The 20,836-nt window shown below is 39.6% G+C and overlaps 1 protein-coding gene across 10 annotated transcripts in view; it reads left to right on the forward strand.

The window, feature by feature from the left end:
* The window catches only part of NCOA2 (nuclear receptor coactivator 2), a 125,434-nt gene that overhangs the window by 78,010 nt on the left and 26,588 nt on the right, over positions 1 to 20,836 (forward strand). For all 10 annotated transcript variants that reach the window (XM_081919689.1, XM_081919684.1, XM_081919682.1 and 7 more), the window contains 6 exons: positions 9,315 to 9,418; positions 10,053 to 10,230; positions 11,382 to 11,570; positions 13,304 to 13,405; positions 13,494 to 13,634; positions 18,764 to 18,911. In XM_081919689.1, the coding sequence (XP_081775815.1) occupies positions 9,315 to 9,418; positions 10,053 to 10,230; positions 11,382 to 11,570; positions 13,304 to 13,405; positions 13,494 to 13,634; positions 18,764 to 18,911 (862 nt within the window). The remainder of the gene's footprint in view (positions 1 to 9,314; positions 9,419 to 10,052; positions 10,231 to 11,381; positions 11,571 to 13,303; positions 13,406 to 13,493; positions 13,635 to 18,763; positions 18,912 to 20,836) is intronic.

Here is a 20,836-nt window from a genome sequence, read left to right on the forward strand (position 1 = left end):
CACAAACCATTCATGGATACTAGAGGGTTAGGTGGAATCTACACATATATAAAAGATGCTGTGAAAATGCTTTTTAAAAAAAGTTTTGAAAAATATATTGAATTTCCCATAGCTCACTGTCTCCATCTAGTGTCATATTTGTATATTGCACTTTACAACACACTTAAAATGTTTTATTTGCAGCTGTATAGCTAAGTCCTTATTTGGGAGAATATTTTCTTCATGCAGAATAAATTTAAGGGTGCTGCAGAAAATAACAAGTTGTGCAACGGAGTAACTTCACAGGACAGTGGTGCCCTTTGTATTCATCTTAACCCACTCACCCCTATTAGCTTCTCAGTCCATCCATCACCAGCACTTTGATATTGGGTTGATCAGCTTTATCAGGAGGAATCTGAGATCTATAAGGAGCAAAATATCTAGGAGTACGTCTGGTATTTTCTAAGTTACATATTCGTTGTGGAATGTTATATATGCATGCCTTTGCGCAATGTCTTACATCCTGGCAGAGTTTTGAAACAGCAGGCTACTTCATTCTCTTATATGGAGATAAGGACAATGTTATAAGTTGCAATGTCTTTGGAACTAACATAAAAATTGCTAGTGTGTTTATTTCCCCTCCTTCAAAAAATCCTCCCCACTCTTTTCTGGGTCTGTGAAGTTTCTGTGCCTCACCAAATTATGGGATCAACAACCATGTTCATAATTCTGAACTATATGAGTTGTTTATCTCCTTTTCTTTGAAGCACATTTATTCTACTTGTATAACTGAAGTGTTTCTCCATCTTAAAATGTAATGTAGGGAAGACTTGTGTGTCTGCTTTTGAGCCAGAATGCAAAGGACCTAACATGTTTTAGCGTGCTGTTGTTTCTTAGAACTAGACATGTCTACCTTTCCTAGGGCTTTTAGTATTTATCAGGAGCTTTTGCTGAAGTGACTAAGTGCAATCTGAAACATATTTACTCTGAGGTAAATCCTAGTGAGTTTAATAGGACTTATCGCAAGCAAGCAAGCAAGCAAGCAAGCAAGCAAGCGATGGGATGGATGCTTAGAATGGAACTGTTTAAAACGTAATGCATAAATTGCCCTCATCTTGCCAGACCTGGTGTATGTAGAACTTAGGTCCATTTTATTATATCATGTTGAACAGATGCTTAATGTGCACATACATGAAGTGGCTTTAATGGATTGTAATTGCTTTAAATAAATAGTTTCAGGGCTTCAGTCATGAGGGGAAAAAAATGAAAGAAAACCATGTTTGAATACGAGAGTATGGTTTTGTTTTCTACTTTCACGTTGATTGGCTTTTTATTTTAGTTCTCAGTTATGATTTTGAGAGAAAATTGTGCTAAAGGTTTTGTGTCAAATATCTAGTTAGGTTGACTTTACAGCTTCCTTGCCTTGAAAGTTGCTAATTTCATAACCATATAAACTGCATTTTGGTAATACACATTTTCTGTTTTTCTTCTGGAACTGGTAAAATGAAATGTTGCTGTTGTAAGTGTGAAATTATAAGTGGCTTTACTGACATTGGTGGAGTTGTATGACTTGGACGCTGGTTGTCTTGTTGGACACCTGGATTCCTTTGTTAGAAGCAATCTCTGAGATATACAAACAAATGTAGCTTTGTTTGTATATCTGAGGGACCTATTGATTTGCTGCTTAACAAGTCCCTCTGCTGTCCCTCAAGAATGGAGAAGGTTCAGTTTTTTCCATGTTGATTATGGCATCTCTGTAGGCCAAATATTTGGATTTGTGATTCCATACAGCTGTAACAGTGGCTGCCTACAAGCTATGGTTTGCAGATTTTGAGCTTCTTCCCCCCACATCAGCTGGGTTCAGAACGTAACTTCTGTGTAAATGGGGAGTTGTCTGTATACCAGGGAGCCAATCAGACTAGATGAAGTGGGAAAGGGTGTTCAGCGGCAATCGTGTCAACAGTCCAAATCATTCAAATGTTCCAGAGCCCCAGTCATATCAGCTGGAAAATCCCTCAGAGCCACCTGGAAACCTCTTGGACCCATGTGAGGTCTCCGCGTGAACTAGAGCTCTCTCTGTGCATGGTTCTAATCCTTGCAGAAGCAACCCAAAGTCAGGATGAGGTCAGCCTTTCAATGCTGACTTCATCCTGACTTTGCTGTGATGCATGAAAATCAGTTACAAATTCAGTTCAGTCTCAGTTTGTTGGTTGCCACTAGCATGTATTACAGTAATGCATCCCGATGAGCAGGACTGTTGAATTCATAAATGCAACGCGGTACCACATGGACTGCGTACACAACTGCACCTCTCCCTTGAATCTTAAAAATCCATTTGTGACATGACCCTGGAGTACAGTGCCTGTCATTTTCTTTGGGCCTCTGAGCTTGCAGAGTCCAAAACAAACTGCAGCTAGTCCCTGCACAGGGCTCTGTATGTGGGAAGAGGTGTGCAGAGTACTATTTGTTGCTATTGCTTGCTGTAGGCGCAGAAAACCCTGTGATCTCTCATGAGCACTGGTAGCACAGAGAAGTAAAAACTGTAAGAGAAGGAGGGATAAGGGAGCAAGCACTGGCAAGGGCAGACAACTGGCTCCTTAGTCTCTGCTCACAAGGATGTTCTGGACGGTTGCCTTTGTTCAACATGTAGCAAAGTGCTGAGCAATAAAAATGTTCATAGTAGCTGTCACTGACAGTGCTTCCCTGTTGTACAGGCAGTGCTACACTAGAAGGCAGAGCCTACGAGACCTTCCTTTTGCTGCCTGACAAAAGATGCTATGTACTCTGTTCAGTCTGACTCCCTTGTGTTTATTTCTGTTGGCTCTGCTGCATACAGTATTGTTGCTTTCCTTTTGTTCTTGCATTTCTGTGCTTTTTGTAAAAGGAATAGCAAGTCTTCCAGTGAAGCCAAAGTGAAAGGGACATCATCTTAACGACTCTGAGCTTCTACCAGTCATTTAAGCACCATGACCCTAATCATCGGTGATTAAAATAGCATTTTCATAGCTTTCTGTTTGATGGTGTGGTGTTCATTTCAAAACAACTCAGGCATTCTGAGGCAAAGTGAAGAAAAACCCTACAGAATTGGGTTTTAAAAGAGCTTCTCTGTTCAGCTTACGTTCTGTTTATTCTTAAAAGGTACTGCCATTGAAGTGATGCCTTAAACTAGACAATTCACCTATCAAGAAAATATCAAGCGTAAATTTTATTCAAGCAAGTTACTTTTCAACCATTTCTAGGAGAATCACTCACCTCAAATATTTTGAGTTCTATATAGACTGATATGATTGAGGGCCATCTATGAAGATGGAAGTATGCTATGTTGTAGAAAATGGAGGTTTTTGATTTTAAGAAATGTCACATCCTATTATAGAGAAATGGCATAGTAGAAACCAGTCCCAACTTGGTTGCATTCATTTCAGGGTGTGTGTTTTTTTATTCCTGGAGAAACAAGAAATAAATGTGTTGTACCATAAGACCTTCTGCTTGCAAAACATGTGATTTATCATTGAGTTGTGATCCATTTCACATGCATACTTGAGTGACAAATGGCCATCAGTTGAGATTTTAAAAATGTGAGATACTTCATGGTCACATACTCAAAAAAAATTCCCCTTGTACTTTGCACACCAAAATGTAGCCTTAGGCAAATTAATAATAAAACACACTTCTTCCACTTTGTAGGGACTGAAGGCTAAAGAAAGAAATATTTTTTAAACTACACATGATGGACGATGTGACTAAACAGCATATATAGTCTAATATCGTGGTTCATGTTGAGAAAAAAAATCATATTTAATTAGCTGTGGAACATTTGTATTCATGCCTTCAGTTTCTAAAACTATTTAGAGATCTGATCTGAGGATTAGTGGTTTCATACAGTTCTAACAATGGTTGCCTGCAACCTATGGTTTGCAAATTTGGAGCCAGCCACAGAGTGTGTGCTCCCTCCTTTCTCTTTTTACCTTCAACCATGATGTCAGGGAACTGACATCAGAGCGAGAGGAGGAGGCAGGGCTCCAGAGCGATGCCGGAGAGGGGACCAGCAGGGGGGAAGGAATTCAGCGCAACACCAGTAGAGAAGGGAGGGAGATGGAGGAATTGGAGACTGGTCTCCAAGACCCTGCATCAGAGACTAGTGGAGAGAGCGCTGGCACACCCCTGCCTTCCCCTTACTTGCGCAGACGAGTTCCGCGCAGGGAAAGTAGGAGGAGACTTGGCGTCAAACAGCTCTTATGCTGGAAAAGGTTCAAGAAACGCCCACTGACAGATTCTGCAAGCGACTGACCGGCCAGGGAGTGTGGGCTGTCAGCCAAGGCATGGTGAACCAGGCAATCGGACACAACTAGCAGGCAACTTACGCACAAGTAACCCCTTACAACCATTACACATGACTTGGTATTATATCTTCACCGATGCTAACCATAGTTGATGGTAACAAGGGCCCCCATTCTTATTCACAGTTAAATTCAACATTTCACAGAAGTGGAGAGTTGGAAGGGACTGTAAGGATCATCTAGTCCAACCCCGTGCTATGCAAGAAGGTGCAGCTGTCCTGTATGGGGATTGACCTGCAATCTTGGTGTTATCAGTACCATGCTCTAACCAACTGAGCTATCATAGAAACCCTGACTTGACAAAACACTGAGTGAAACAATGTTTTACACCAATTAATTTTATGTAATCGAATGAGACATTTCAAATAATGCTCACTATCATTTGTACTGAGTTTAAATGCCTGCCAGAAGAACTAGACACTAATAATAATAATAATAATAATAATAATAATAATAATAATGATGATGATGATGATGATGATGATGGACATTTGACTGGGCTACCCCAGCCAATCTGGGCGGCTTCCAGCAAATTATAAAACCACAAATTCTATTATTCTTTCATTTCCTTTGTATAATCTTATATGACACATGCAGTTTAACAGCAGAAAACAACTTTTCTGACACATTCTGCAAAGCATATAATGTGGCATTTGAAACACGGACAGTGTCATAGTTTTAGGGTAAAAAACTTTCAGCTTTTAGGAATATTTTAGATTAATCTGTGTACTGTACTACTTCACACAATTCGGCATCCCTACTGATAAAAGTAAGACGGTCTGCTTTCTGTTCTCAGCCATCAAATGGAGAGAAGGAGGCGGGGAGGGCTGGAAATGTGATGTCATTGGTAGTAGGGGATTGGTTAATATGGCTGTCACTCCCCGCAGATTGTGAGAAGCTCTCATTTGCTGACAAGGGGGCTGTGTGTTAGGAGGGGAATGAAGCAATCTCTTCACTGTTAGGGCTGATCTCAGTGAGTAAACAAGCTGGGAAATAGTGCAGCTGTGCTCTTTAAATATGCACTGCAGGAGATTTCAGCAAGCTGATGATATATCACGCATTAATGTTGAAAAGATAAACACATTTTGAGAGTGCAGGAAGGGCCTTGTGTTTTTATGTTGGCAGAATGCTTCCTAATGAATAAGAATGTGCTGCTGGCTCACAAAGCCATATGGCAGCTTTTCTAATTTTAGTTCAGTGCAGATGCATAATTCTCTCTTGTTTTACCTCCTAAAACCTTTCTGTGGTGATATGAATGTTTTCCTGTAATATCTTGGTTTTTAGCAGTAAATGTGCCTGTTGCTCTAATGTATCCTCTGCTCTGTTGTAAAATGTAGCCCGAACTTGATATTTTCTCTCTTACTTTTCTAAATAAAAGGCAAACATGGCTACGGATGGCACAGCCTTCCTGCTGAGCCTTAAAATTGGAATGCTAGTTAATTTTATATATTCTTTTGAAAAACTGGTGAAATCTTACAAGAGTAACTGACAGTTTCCTGCTGTCTGAAATAGTGAAATGTGATTGCAGTCCACGAGAGCTTCACAGATTTCAGAGTCTGGGCTTTGAATAATAAACTAAAAGAACCTCTTCCCAAAAGTTAACAAAGGGTAGGAGCAACTTTTAAACACTTCACTACGCTGGTCCAGCATATGGCATGTTTATAGCTTGCTATCTTTCTGAAACTCCTGTTTTATTGCCAGAACACTGGTTTGTTAAAATGCTTGCAAATTTGAAACTATGCTGTTTCGGGTGCCATTTTGTTTTTTTTCAGCTGGTACTGTGACTACTTAAGAATATGTAATGTTACAAAACTGACGCCTGTCTGAAGTAAATTTCAAGTAATTCCAGGAACTGTTTCTGCAAAAATCCCCAACATTACATATTTTAAATGATCTGTGCCTCTTATTTTTCCTTGCTTTACAGTTCCAATACTGCTTTAGGCTACCCATGCAAACTAGGTATAGATTTAACAGATTTGCCAAGGATGCCAATATCACTGTAATTGCCCCTGCTTTTTCCTTCCACCCAGGCTAAAAGCAGAGTTACTGGGTATATACAACAACAGGAGTAAAACTAAATAGATTTGTGCCTGCTTTTTTTTATTTAACTCTGATGTCTTCCAGTCATATCATCATCATCATTTTTAATTTGTATACCGCCTTTCTATCTTACAATACTGAAGACGGTTTACAAGCTGAAGAAACAAAAAATGTACATCTTATGACAATCTAATGCAATACAGTAAAAAATTACTTTAAAATAGGCAACCTCCATCAAAAAAGTAACATTCAGCAATCATTAGAATAGTATAAAATAATAATATCAACATATAAAAGTTAAACGGAAATCCACTCAACAGTTACAATAATATCTAAACTATAATCAATAAAACAATGGCAAGCCACAGTACATAAAACAATACAATACACATTGAGAAGCAGAGAGTGGGGCAAGGCAGGTAGAAGGAGGCCTTGCCTGATGGAGTCTCTCCTCTCACTTCTTCCACCAGGCACAGCTCCCTTATGAGGACTCCTAGGGCCAATATTATTTCTCTGCTCTGTCTTAAAAATAGCCTACGAAGTAGCAGGATGCTTTTGTAGTTGAGTCAGTGGCGTCGGGGCGGGGGTGGGTGAGCGGTGCACCCCGGGTGCCATGTCTGAGGGGGTGACAAGAAGGCAAGGATCCCGGCGCCAGTGGCAAACCACTATGTACAGCGCATGTGCAGCGTTGCACGCATGCGCTGTATGTAACGCCGCTGTACATAGCGGTTTGCTGCCGGCACCACTTGAGCACTGTATGGACGGCGGTGGGATCTCTCCGTAGCCGCTACAGCTGCAAACGGAGGATCCTCTGGATCCCAGCACCCTCTGTACAGCACATGTGCAGCATCGCTACATACAGCACATGCGCTGTACATAGCGACGCCGCACATGCGCCATACATAGCAGTTTGCCGCCTTCGTTACGACGCCTTCGTTCTCCCCTGAGTTGAGTTTCTGATTAAATTAGTGGCATACTGGAGAAACAGTGAACATCTTTCTCTTCCACCTTCACTGGTAGGCCTGATGTTCTTGTTCCGTCCACACTATAGAAATGGCTAGGTATTCTGTGGTGCAGTAACAAAGGATTGTGCTATATGTTGTTCTGCTCTCTTTGATGTAGGTTTTCATAATTCAAACATAATCTACTTAGTGAAATATACTAAAGGTATATTGTGTGGTATAGCATAGTTTCATAATGAGCATTGCATTTCCTAAGCAACAGTTGTTATACAAGTGTGAGCTGAGCTACATATGTGATTCAGTAATTATCATCAGTGTGGGACTTCTGGTTGTCCACAGATGTAGGAAGTGTAAAACAGTCTTAATAAGCTTTGATTTGTCAGTTATTCTTAAAATGGTGTGTGGGATCTCACATCTATTTTAAGCAGCTGTAGTTTGCTTTTCATAGAAAGAACTTGTTTTTAAACTCCTTTATTTAGGTCTTATCAAAATAGCAATAAAAACAGCCTTTTAGAATTTCAGTATTCCAAGATGTTTTAGTATTTACCACTTCATCTTGTTCTGTTCACTTAAATCAAAATAACAAATATAGAATTTATGCATCCCAACCAACTTCCCATGAGAATTCTGCATGGGATGGATTTGCTTCTTTTGAAGTCATTTCTCCTGGGTCTGGTAAAATCAGGCCGAGAGGGGATGGCTGTTCGGGCCAGTAAGACCACTCTTTCAGAAATCCTTTCTGGTCTCAGAAGATCTGAGCAGCTATAGGTGAGTTTCTATTGTTCCTTGCCTGGGCAAATCACCTTCTCACATATGAACCTTTCCTTCTCAGTTACAGTTCCTTCAACTGTCAAGCCTCCTGTGAATGGCTAATGTAGAATATTGTCTTTTTGGTGGTGATACAAAGCAGTGGAAAATTCTCCCTGGGGAGTTTCATTCTGCTGCCTTGCTTCTGAATTTTGGACTATTTCTTAAAGTGGTTCTTTTTTCTGCTCATCGAGTATTTTATCATTGTTTTAATGAGTTATTTGTTTTTTAACAGTAAACTAGTAATCTGCCTGGTAGATGCTGGGCCAAAAAACTAATATTTTAAGAAAGATTCACCAGTCTTTCATCTAGCAAATTACAAGTATTAATGTATTCAATAGACTACAATTCAGATCTCTCTTCAGAATTTCATTTAAAATGTAATGGTTCAGGAACTATGCTCCATGGCGATTAATAAATAAATGACAATGTTTGCTTGCAAGAATGTTGACTTTAAACATGAGCAATGTCTATTTTTTTCAGTACTGTTATTGTAGGAAAGATGTGCAAAGATAGTAACTGCAGTTGTATGTTGGTTGGTTGACATCTGTCCTGGGAGGTAATGGAAGAGTGCGCCCACCTTCGAGGTGAATTCAAACCATTGGAGAGTTACAGCGCCTGCTGTGGCTGTAGAGACTGATACGGGAGAGACCAGTTTTGTTGCAGCTGTGGCAGATGAAGGCGTCTGGTTGTGCTGATGCAAGCGTACCATGGCATTTCTTCTTTATGTGCTCTGCACAGCAGTCATTGTACGTGAAGGTCCTATAATTTAGTTCCATACCCAATAGGCATGTTGAGTTTTTCCTGGTCCTTGCTACATGTTTCAGAACAAACAAAAAACCTAACACAAAGCACTGGTTTTAAATCCTGGATACGAGTGAATATCTGTGAAATTATGCTTGGTTAACATCCATGCCACCATAACCCTTATCTATGATGAAGCCTTCTGGAAAGATTTGTATGTGGGAAGGGATGTCCTTGAGGGACAGAACACAAACCTGCAGCTTACTTCTGATATCCTTTTCCATGGTTAAAGAATTGGAACTGTTTCATTTGAACAGGTCTGACAATTGTGACTTGCCATTCCTCTTTGCTATAATTAGTGGCAAGTATAATCTTCTTAAGCAGCTCTGCTATGTTATTCAGTTCATAGTGTGACTGTGTCGTCCACCCTCCTTTTTATGTGCAGAAAAAGCAGCGGCAGCCAATGAAGATGAAGTGCAGAAAGCTGATGTATCATCAACAGGTCAGAGCGTCATTGACAAGGATGCACTTGGACCAATGATGCTTGAGGTGAAGTGTTGTGAAGTCTTTTTAACCTTTAGAATGAGCAGCTATTCTGACGAGATTTGGCTAAATGAAAACAAAACACATTTCAACTCCACGTAAGATGGTCAAACAAAGATTGTGCACAAAGCCTTTTTGACCGCTCATTGCCACTTTTATGATGCATTGTTGGAGCAATCTGCTTTCTAAGAGTAAATGCATTTGTTCCTCCACCATTTTATATTAGAGAGTAAAGCTAAAGAAAGCAGGCATAGTCCATGTTTTTGCTGTCTTTTATACTGTATACTATTAAATAAAAGGAAAATTCTGAGTTATTCCTAGGCATTTCCGCTCAGTCATGCTTGCATCAGTATAGCAGGTGTTGCTAAGCAACACAACTGCATTTTTTTCTATGAAAACTTCATACTGATTTTCAGATATATTCTAATGAGGCTGAACTACTTTCTCACCTCCCCACCCCCAGTCAAGAGAGAAACTAAAGATAGTATGCTACTTGAAGGCTTAACAGGATAGTTAACAAATGAAGTCTATTTTCCTCTCTGCAATGATTCAGAGTTAAGGAAGATGATAATAGCTTAGCTTTTATCTTGGTGCAGATTCTCGACAGTGAACTAAAATGTGTTGTTTTCTAACCTTTCAGGCCCTCGATGGGTTCTTCTTCGTAGTGAACCTGGAAGGTAATGTGGTGTTTGTATCGGAGAATGTGACACAGTACCTGAGGTACAACCAAGAAGAGCTGATGAACACAAGTGTGTACAGCATCCTGCATGTAGGGGACCACAATGAATTTGTCAGAAACCTGCTGCCAAAATCTTTAGGTACAGTTCTCCATCAACCTATAAATTTTAGTGGTTCCCTTCTCTCTGCCATAAGCTAGGGTTTAAGTTTGATGTAACATAATATCCTAATGTGTACATTACCTCTATTCTGTTCCGTTCCCCCTCTTCTATTCTGGCCTCTAAATCATCTTCTCAAATGACATTGTAATTTATTACTTTTGTCTTGGACTTTATGCATCACTTCATGTAATAACTGACAGCTGCATCATTCATCTCGCTATAAGCCAACTAGCTCACAGGCCACAAATCCCACCACCTGAGGTTTTCTGTGACTACTCTAGCCCCTCATTCATAATTTTTATTTAATTTGACAAAAATATGAGTGTTTTTATGAGTCCCCTGCTATGATTCCATGACGCCAAAATGTTTTTGTGGGGCTCCTCAATTTTTTTTACATATTAAGAACTAAAAAAATAATAATTCTCCCACTGATACCCCAGTGTAATGCCAAAGGATGTTCCTAAAACATCCTTTGCCACACAGCCTCAGAGGGTTGACCATGGGTTACTGTAACCGTTGGCCTAAAAAAGGTTAGCCATCCCTGCTATGACCTCAGTAGTCAAGATTTCTCATGCAATTTCCTTTTTTAAATCTTAGTGAAGGTGGGTGCAGATTATGTCTAGAATCAACTTTCTTATTAGAGAAGGTTGAAAGGCTGTAGGAATAAGTATTTTTATTTTTGTCTCCAAAGGTGGTTGTGGGGTTTCCAGCTCCAAATTTTTTTTTTTTTTTTTACAGCTATTAGCATAACAAATCCTGACATTCCGCTTTCTCCCACTTGCTTTCGGAAAGCTGCTTCAACTGTTTTTCTCTCTCCCTACGGTGAGATAATCTTGACATGTGGAAAACACATGCACTGGCACTTTTGAAGTATGGAGTGAGTGTTTGTTTATTATGTGGCAAGTACATAGGTCAAGAAGTGTATGCTGTGCAACAAAAACATTTGAAGGAGCTCTATAAGTCATCAGCCTTGTTAGTTTATCCCCCTTGTTGGTTAATATTAAAACTGTTTACAGGATTTTCACCCCTCCTCTTCCCAAGAGCTAGATCACCTTTAATATATTAAAGATGGTCAGACAGAATATCTTGCCCAGTACCTAGTCATTCTGTATTACATTTCTTTTTCTTAGTGAATGGAGGACCTTGGTCTGGTGAAGCTCCTAGACGCAACAGCCATACCTTTAACTGCCGAATGTTGGTAAAACCTTTAACTGATTCTGAAGAAGAAGGCCATGATAACCAGGAAGCACACCAGAAATATGAAACTATGCAGTGCTTTGCTGTTTCTCAACCAAAGTCCATCAAAGAAGAAGGTGAAGGTAATCAGAACATATTTTATGAGATTGTTTTATGTTCAAGTCTTTCCTTTAACCCTCCCTGATTGAGGCATCTTTAACCTAAATTAATGGTACTTACATTGTTGTCTTTGTCTCTGTGACAGGCACTCATTGTTTAGGTGGAAATGTGTATTTTTTTCTGACCCTTTGCAAAGTATCTAATTAACAAGTACAGTAGATGAGCCTTCTTTTTTTGGAACTACATAAACACTGGCAGCATTATGTGTAGATATGCATACATATAGTTTGCTTCTTGCATATCATAAGCATATTTTGGAAGTTAATGCATCTAAACCATTTTGGTGTGACCTTAAACAGGGTCCTACTCTTTTCACTGGCACTCCCTCCAAAATAGGTGTGCATAGAAATTAGGGAAGAAATTGTGGTGGGATTTGCTGCAGTGAATAAAGCATAAGCAGAACTGGCCCACTGATTTTTTTTCTCCTTTGGAAACACTGCACTTCCCCTTCTTTTAGTTTCCCGAAATTACGGTTCTACCGTCTACTAAATTGCTTATTCTTTTCTTTTGGCTTATCTTAAAATATGAGATGCACTTTTGAGGTACTGCAGCTTTGAAATGTTTCAAGTTTATAAATATTCCCAAAGTGTCTTCACACATGGCATGTGTTTTGAATGAAATATTTAAACTGCCGCATTCCAGATGTATGCAGTACCCAGGTGAGAGAGAAAATAAATGCAGCTGCTTATTTTTTATAATGGTCTTTCCAACACACTGAAACTAATCTACACTTTAATGTTATTGTGGTTGGAGTATGAGTGACCCAAGTCAGAATGCTTTCACTATCAGCCAAGAACTGGAGTGGCTTTAACTGGTGTGTAGACCATTTTCTGCTTTTCTCTGATCTACTCAGACATCCATTTGGCTCTTGGGCAGCTGCCAGGCAAGGACCCCTTAGGTTTTAATGCTTTGGGGTTGTTCAGGGAGTGCTTGAGACCTGCTTGTTAGACATCTATACATTTGGCATTGTAGGTGTTTTAAAATTTCCTGTTTGTAATTCATGGAAGTAATAGAAGGGAGCAGGAGCACTAGCTATCAAATGTATGACAGCAGTTATTGTGGTGTGGTTATTACTCATCTTTTGGTTGGGAGTTTTGGGGATTGAATTGGGGATGTCTGAATGTGAGGCTGTTTATATGACGCTAAGCATGAATAAGATGGCATGAGAGGAAGGACAAAAGATTTGGGAGGCACTTTTTCTTATTTGAAGAAGTCCGGCGGGGGGGGGGGGGAGGAATTTCTGGGATCCTCATGTGATGCTATCATGTTTCGAAGTGATAGAATGATGGATCTAAGGAACCAGTTTGGTTATTGCTATGAGCTTGAGAGGAGATTTGGATTGCCATCCTTATGGATGTGGAGTAGTGGAGAAGGAATGGGTGGTGTGAGATAAGAGGTGTCACAAAAAGGGTTGGAGTAAGTTTTTTAGCACTTAGGTTTTGTCTCCCACATACATTTAGGTCTTCATTGTTGAGTTTTGAATGTAGTGTAGCAAGCAAAGTGAGCAGATTGAAAATCCATTTACGTATTCTTAAGGGGTCTGTCAGATGAAGGTACAATAAGGAAATAATCAGTTCTGCATGTCATATTTTTATCTTTGTTGTTTTAGTGTAGGTTTTTTTAAAAAAATTATATGGTCTAGCATAGATTTAGCAAACCTTTTCCTCCAATTAAAAATAATTTTGTCCCATTTAAGATCTTCAGTCTTGCTTGATTTGTGTGGCAAGAAGAGTTCCAATGAAGGAAAGGCCACTTCTGCCCTCATCAGAGACATTTAGCACTCGTCAAGATCTGCAAGGTACCGTGAAAGTGCAAGTCAAATCTTCTTTTATTAAAACAACAAAAAACAGGTGTAGGTTTCTAATAACAGCCTTATATACCTTCAGGCAAGATAACTTCACTTGACACTAGTACCATGCGAGCAGCTATGAAACCTGGCTGGGAAGATGTGGTGAGAAGGTGCATCCAGAGATTCTATGCACAGCATGAGGGAGATATGTCTTTTGCCAAGAGGCATCATCAGGAGGGTAAGGATCCGTTGTTTCTTCAAGAATGTTTACAACAGAAAGAAGAGCACAAACATTTGGCAAGTCATGATCCAGAAATCATACAGCAGCTCCAATACAATGCAGACATGGAGTGCTAAGAAGTGCAAAGCCTTCCCCATTAGGTGCAATATCAGAAACTGCTTCATGTGTCGGTAGAACTGTCTACATTTTATATATATATATTTTATCTGAACATTTATATCTCAGTTGTCCATGATAAATTATACTCTAGATGGACTACAAATAAAAATCTAAATCAGCAATTAAAATCAACATTTCAGTGGATGGAGAAGTCTGTCCTAGGTATATTGAAAACCCCATGAGCTGTAGATTGGCCTGCTTGATTCTTTTCATAATACATCTAAGCACTGTTGTTGATGAAAACACTTTAAATAGATGAAAATACTTTAAATAGAATAGACAACTGAGGAAGAAGGGAATGTGATCAAACGGAATCTGACTGACCCAAATATGAATCTAGAGAGCTTATGTAAATTTTGAACCACCAAATGATGTATCTTTCCCATCAATGTCTTTTTACTCCTGAGGAATTACTTGGATTAGGCGACGGCACAATTTGGACAAGAGAGCTGTTTTGCGCAATACATTTAATAAGAAAGTACTTTGTGTGTCATGCAGTGACTAATGAAATGGCATGTGACACTTTCCCCGGAGATGTTTGAAAAATGCAAATGTATTAATTTATCCTAATTAAAGGTTCCAGTAAAGTGAGGTGAGAAACCTTTTTCAGTTCGAGGTTGCATTCCCTTTTGGCCAACTCTCTGAGGACTGCATGTCAGTGATAGGCTGGGCCATAACAAGTGTGGAAATGCACAAACTGGTCATGGCCACCCTCCACTTATGCCACCCATACACATAGCACCTAGATTTCCATTCTCTCCCCCTGCTTCCAAAAAAGAAAGCAGTCAGGGATGAACAAAGCCTTTTTACATTTGGTCTTTTCCCACCCAAGCTGCAGTTTCCACAAAGATTTTGCTGGTTCCCCATCTCTCCCGTAAATCTTTCCCCTTCTCTGATGGGTTATTTTAATGTTCTGTGCTTCCATAGTGGTCTTTTAAAACAGTTTGGTTCATTCATTGTGTTACTTCTATTATCATCTGGGGTAAAATGTGATAAGTGCTAAACAAGGCACAAATTATATAGAAAAGAAAGAAAGAAATGGTGCCATGCTGATTTACAGTGTAGTAAGGACTGGATCTTCAGTCCTCAAGAAATCCATCTTGAAAGCACCACTCATTTCTGAAAGGCTGCACTAAAAGAAAGTGTCAAGAATTAAGTCATTAGTTAGTTCACGTGTCTTCTGTGGAGAATAGGGTTAAATTCAACATTAAGGCCTGAAAACATGAGGTTGCCTGGTGAATGCTCTCGAGCATCTTCTTTCCTGAAGTTGCCCTTTCCTGTGCTGGCCAACCAGCAATGCAAAAATTCAAAAGACCTTTAGAATCTCCACTTGCCACACCATGAGGGGCTGCTTGCTGGGGAGAAAAGATGAAAGCCCTGTCTATATGCTGGATTGTGACTTAAAATTTGGAGGAAATTTAATTATTTTCTTCCATCTTATTAGAACCTTTTCTGCTCCAGTAGGCCGCATACTCTTAAGAAGCTAATTTAGCATACATGTTGCAGCTTTGTCATCACTTTAGAAGGATGTATCGCTCTACCTCTTAATGTGGTGTGCACATGAAATTGCTTTGAGCTCCAGTGCTGTGAATTCTCAACCCATTGGGTTTATACCCATATTCTGTTGAACCAACAGATGAAGCTTTCGGACAGTCATTATGACTCTAGCTTTGTATGTTGGGAAGATGGCATGCACTAACCCTGGGTCAGTGCCAGAAAACACTTTGATATGCCTTCTGAAATTGTCTAAGTGAAGAGTGTCAAGCAGAGTCCTGAGAATCACATTGAGTATTTTCCTCCTTGGTTTTAACAAGAACCTACTTTCATTCATACATAGGGCAGGTAACATGCTTTTCTGTACACCCCAAATTCAATGCAAAATGTCCTGCTAATTCCATGTTAAAGGTAAAGGTAAAGGTACCCCTGCCCGTACGGGCCAGTCTTGACAGACTCTGGGGTTGTGCGCCCATCTCACTTAAGAGGCCAGGGGCCAGCGCTGTCCGGAGACACTTCCGGGTCACATGGCCAGTGTGACATCGCTGCTCTGGCAAGCCAGAGCCGCACACGGAAACGCCGTTTACCTTCCCGCTGGTAAGCGGTCCCTATTTATCTACTTGCACCCGGAGGTGCTTTCGAACTGCTAGGTTGGCAGGCGCTGGGACCGAGCAGCGGGAGCGCACCCCGCCGCAGGGATTCGAACCGCCGACCTTTCAATCGGCAAGTCCTAGGCGCTGAGGCTTTAACCCACAGCGCCACCTGTGTCCCAATTCCATGTTACACAAAACTAAATCAAAATGCTTTATTTTGTTTTACTGCATTGGTTTAAGCTGCCCAGAGCGTATGTGTCTCTTTTTTTTCATTTGGCAAGCTATAACTTTAATTGGAAGCAATTTGTCACATGAGATAGTTTTTTTTAAAAAAAAATCCTAAACAAAATCTGTAGCTGTGGATTTGAATACACACACCCAGTTTTAAAAATGGATTAACTTCAGCGTTTTTAACATCAGAGTTGTTGACAAGGGAGTGTTGGAATTTCCTGCTCTGAACTAAAAGCACTGCTGCTGCTGCTGCTGAGAGTTCTGCCCAAAGGTTAGACTGAAACAATGACATACCTTCAGTGTGAAATTTTACTTTACAGTATGCCACAGTTAACAGGCTTTGTTTTTCTTTGCATTCCTACTCTACATAAACTCTTCTGGCTGTTTAACTTGTGTTTCCTGTTTTCCTGTGCCAAAATAATAATTTAAAATGTAGTAGCACGATAGAAAACTTTGAGGCAGGAACAGGGGAAAATCTTACCATACCAGTGTTGCAAGACTGGGGGAGGGGAAAAAACTTGTCTAGCATTGTCAGAGTCTGAATGTTACTTGATCTACTACGTGATTGACACAGAGATGTTGTCAAAGATAAATATTTTAAAACTTAACTCTTGTTTTTCAGCATTATGTGTTCAAAATGTGGAGATGGTTAAGGGAGAGGCATAAATATAATTTCATAGGATAGGCATAAACACAAGTATGAAGGAGTTTTCAGCCAGTTCAGGAAAATCAAGAATTGAAACTAGTTTATCAGGTTTCACAGTGAAGAAAACATTAAAATAAACCAGTTGGTAACTCATTGTTTTCATTTAAAGATGGGGCAAAATTGAAATTCCAGATCTGGAAAAGCACATTTTTTTTGCAACTTAAAAGTGTCTTGTGTCAGTGTTCAAATCCTGAAAGACAGATTTAGGGCAGGTATGTGCAAGGAAAATCCCATTTTTGTTGAACTAAGTAAAATTATTTAATAAAATTATATGTATAGACTCATGAAAGTAAAAAGGTTTGGCACTAGGCAATATTTCTTCTTCAAAAGACTTGGATGATAGAAATTTACAGGAGAGCATATGGAGCCAGAGTCTGTGGGACTAGGGCATGGGTAGGCAAACTAAGGCCTGGGGGCCGGATCCGGCCCAATCGCCTTCTAAATACGGCCCATGGATAGTCTGGGAATCAGCGAGTTTTTACATGAGTAGAATGTGTGCTTTTATTTAAGATGCGTCTCTGGGTTATTTGTGGGGCATAGGAATTTGTTCTTTTTTCTCTCCCCCCCCCCAAAAAATATAGTCCGGCCCCCCCCCCACAAGGTCTGAGGGACAGTGGACCGGCCCCCTGCTGAAAAAGTTTGCTCACCCCTAGACTAGGGCCTACCTTTTTTCAGTTGGAATTCCAATCCTATTCCATTTCACACAAAATTTATGCCAAAGACTTGGAATCCCCCCCCCCCCGAAATATACATTACCCAAAGAATGCATCTGCATATTGGTTGCATTAGGTGAGCACACCTTAAGCAAACTGAATTTTGTTGAGGATCACCTGTGATCTCCCACAGGGCAAGAAAGGGGCACTGCTAAGCTCTCAGCACAAAGTAAGCTTGCTACCAAATCTCTTTTGTCAGTTTACTTGATAAGCTTGCCAAAATGAAAGCAAGGAAGACGTCATTCAAGTAGATTACCTGTCTATTGTAATAAATGACTTTTTGTCTGAATTAGGCAATTGGTTGAGCATTTTTGTTCCAGATTTTAGCAATTGTAAATGATGTTTCTAGAAACCATGATGTTCTGTGATTTCCTCATGTTGGAATGTGAAACGAACATTTTCCATTAAAGTAGGTTTGCCTAGCTACAGAACATATTATAAACTATATAATATATATTATGTTGATATTCCTCCCTTTACTTAAATAGGCTGTGTTTTCTACTGAGAGCATTTGGGGGACAGATGTAGGAGGCTGGCCCCAGGTTTTGCTCCAGGTTACCTCACTGCCACGCTGCTCATTTTTTCTGCCATCTCCAGCTAATTGCAGGAAGGTCTGATTAAGTTGTAGACAAACAATTCTCCCCTTCCTTGTCATGTCATGGCTCAAGCTGGCATATGTTCAGGGAGAATTTTCCATCCCTTGGGATGCTAGTCCGTATATTGTATCATTCTAAGGTATGCTCCTGGTTAACAAATTTATCCCAGTCAGTGTACTTTGCTAGTTTGTCTAAAGCAGAATGGGTTGGAATGCTTTGTAATAATTATCTGGAGACCTGTCAGGAAGCTAGCTGCGACTAGCTTTGTCCCTGGCAAGTTAATTTGAGTTGTGAGTCACTGTGTCCTCTGGTTGGAACAGGTGGAAATCATTCTTATTTTAGATTATTCTCCATGAAGAGAAAATTCGCAGGTAAGTGTACTGTTTTTGCAATGCTGGCATTGTCTCTAACTCACTCTTTCAGTTAATACTTTACTGCAGTTGCACTTTGGTCTTAATCTGCAAAACATTAGCTTTTCCTTTAACACAGCCTTGCTGATTTTGCAAAAGAAAATGCAGATTTTTTCCCCCTAGCTTTCTAAAGAAGGCAATGAAAACAGAGTCCACATTTTCATGCGGATTATCCTGCAGCCTGGATTTCTTACCACTTTTTTCTTGTTTCTCCTTGTTTACAGTGCTGAGGCAGGGACTAGCTTTCAGTCCTGTTTATCGATTTTCCTTGTCTGACGGCAACATAGTTGCTGCCCAAACGAAGAGCAAGCTCATCCGTTCTCAGACTACTGGTGAACCTCAGCTTGTAATATCCTTGCATATGCTTCACAGGTAATTTATACAATTTTTGCTGCCTTGAAAAATCTTCAACCTCACATCCTAAGAACAGCTGCAGCAAGAGTACATAATTTATCATGCATTATTGCAGTAGCCCCCTTTAGCTATATTGGGTGTAGCATGACAGTAAAATAAAGTATAGTTTTGATTTTAATGGTTTCTGTTTTGTAAAGAAAACATCCTAGTTCACTTGGTTGTAAGTAAATACCAATTATTTAAATAGTGCTTCCAACCAACCACATGAATTTGGGACTTCAGTTGAAGATACAGATTGGTGTTTAACAGCAGTTTTATCACTGTTTTATCACATCTACTTTGACCACACAAGATAAAATCGTAATACTTCATGTAGTACATTTGGTATGTTGAGCCCCTCACTTTGTGTACAGGCATGGAAATCCTTGCAGGACCGGTTGCATTTTCAACTCAGGCTCATTCGGGGGTTTGAAGGGTTTCGCTATTGGGAAATCTGAACAATTTTCTTGTATGCACTAATGATATTGTTTTGTAAGAAACTTTATAAGCACTTAAGAGAACTGTTTGGACAACACATCCTTGCATGTAAATATTCACCATTGTTCCAGTTCAACATCTCCTTCACTCTTCCAAGAGAGATCATTATGGGATAAAAAAATGAAGAATGTAGACAAAGGGAAATGACAGTTTTTTCTCCAGAATCTGCAGTTCCTATTCATTAAATATGAAAAGTTCAATGCTTGGCTATGAGAAGCAATTGCATATTTGTGTCCGACTCAATTATAAACTATGCATAAGTTTTAATAAGAATTATCTTTCATTGTTGTTTATCTGTTAGCTGCTGAACATTGTACAAAAAAAGACTTTACTGACTATACCCTCTGAACATTGCTGTTTAAACAATTCAGAACTTTTTGTTGGAATTAAGGGGACCTTTTTATATTTTGAAGGTGGCTGATGAGGCAGCAAGCTAAATAAAAACTGCTAGGCTACAGGGCACATACAAGAAAGTTAAGTTTTTCTAGCTTATAAGGCAGTCTGAGAAACAGTAGATTAACATGAACCTTTGGGAGTTTTGTGCATTTTTAAACAAAGTTTCCCCTTTCATTTTAGTCATCTCATGCTAACAAGAATTGACTGGACAGTTTCTCTTCCTCCTTAACTTTTCTTTCTAGTTCTCATGCCACTAGCAGGGCAAAGTTTAAATGTTTCAGCTGTAGAACTTTCAGTGCAAACCCTGCAAAGGAATGTTTAAACCAGTGCCAAAACTATATTAAATATAGTTTGTTCATAAAGCACTTTTCCTTCAGTGTTCTTTCAGTAATTTAGCAAACTTATAATTTTTAAGAAACTTTTTTGGGGGGGCATTGATAGCTCCCATTTTTAAGTCTGGAGAGAGGAACTGACTACAGATGTTATTCAGTGTAAATTTATAACAGAACAAAAACCTTATGTGCAAAAGAAAATCTGCAAAGAAAACTAAACTTGGATAGTCTTCAAAGAGATTTCATGAACATATCTTCGCTCAAGAAATGTATTTTCAAACAGCAATATCTTGTTCCTGAAAAATGTGATTCTTCCCTAGATAGTGCTACTGTGTAGAATGTGGTTTACCTGTATGCTGTTGCTCTCGGCATGGGGAAGTGATGAGAGAAGCAGTGCAAGGAAGCTATTTTGCTTCCTTAGATGCTCATGTAGGGAATTCAATCCATGAAAGAGTGGGAAGAAAACGTACCCTGAGATTTTAAGCAGGGTACTTCTCCAGGTTCCTATGGTAGGCTCCCCTACATGAGATTTAAGGCATCCCCAAATAGCACTTGCTCGGTTTTTCATACCTGCACACACTGAAAAGCCCAAATGGTAGAAGATATGGGGACATGTCTCTCTGTTTTTTATAAACTGTTTAGAGATATGCTGCTGCACAGAGGAGATTTAATCTGCAG

This window comes from Podarcis melisellensis, assembly GCF_964234715.1.
Source record: "Podarcis melisellensis genome assembly, chromosome: 7".
Classification (NCBI taxonomy): Eukaryota; Metazoa; Chordata; class Lepidosauria; order Squamata; family Lacertidae; genus Podarcis; species Podarcis melisellensis.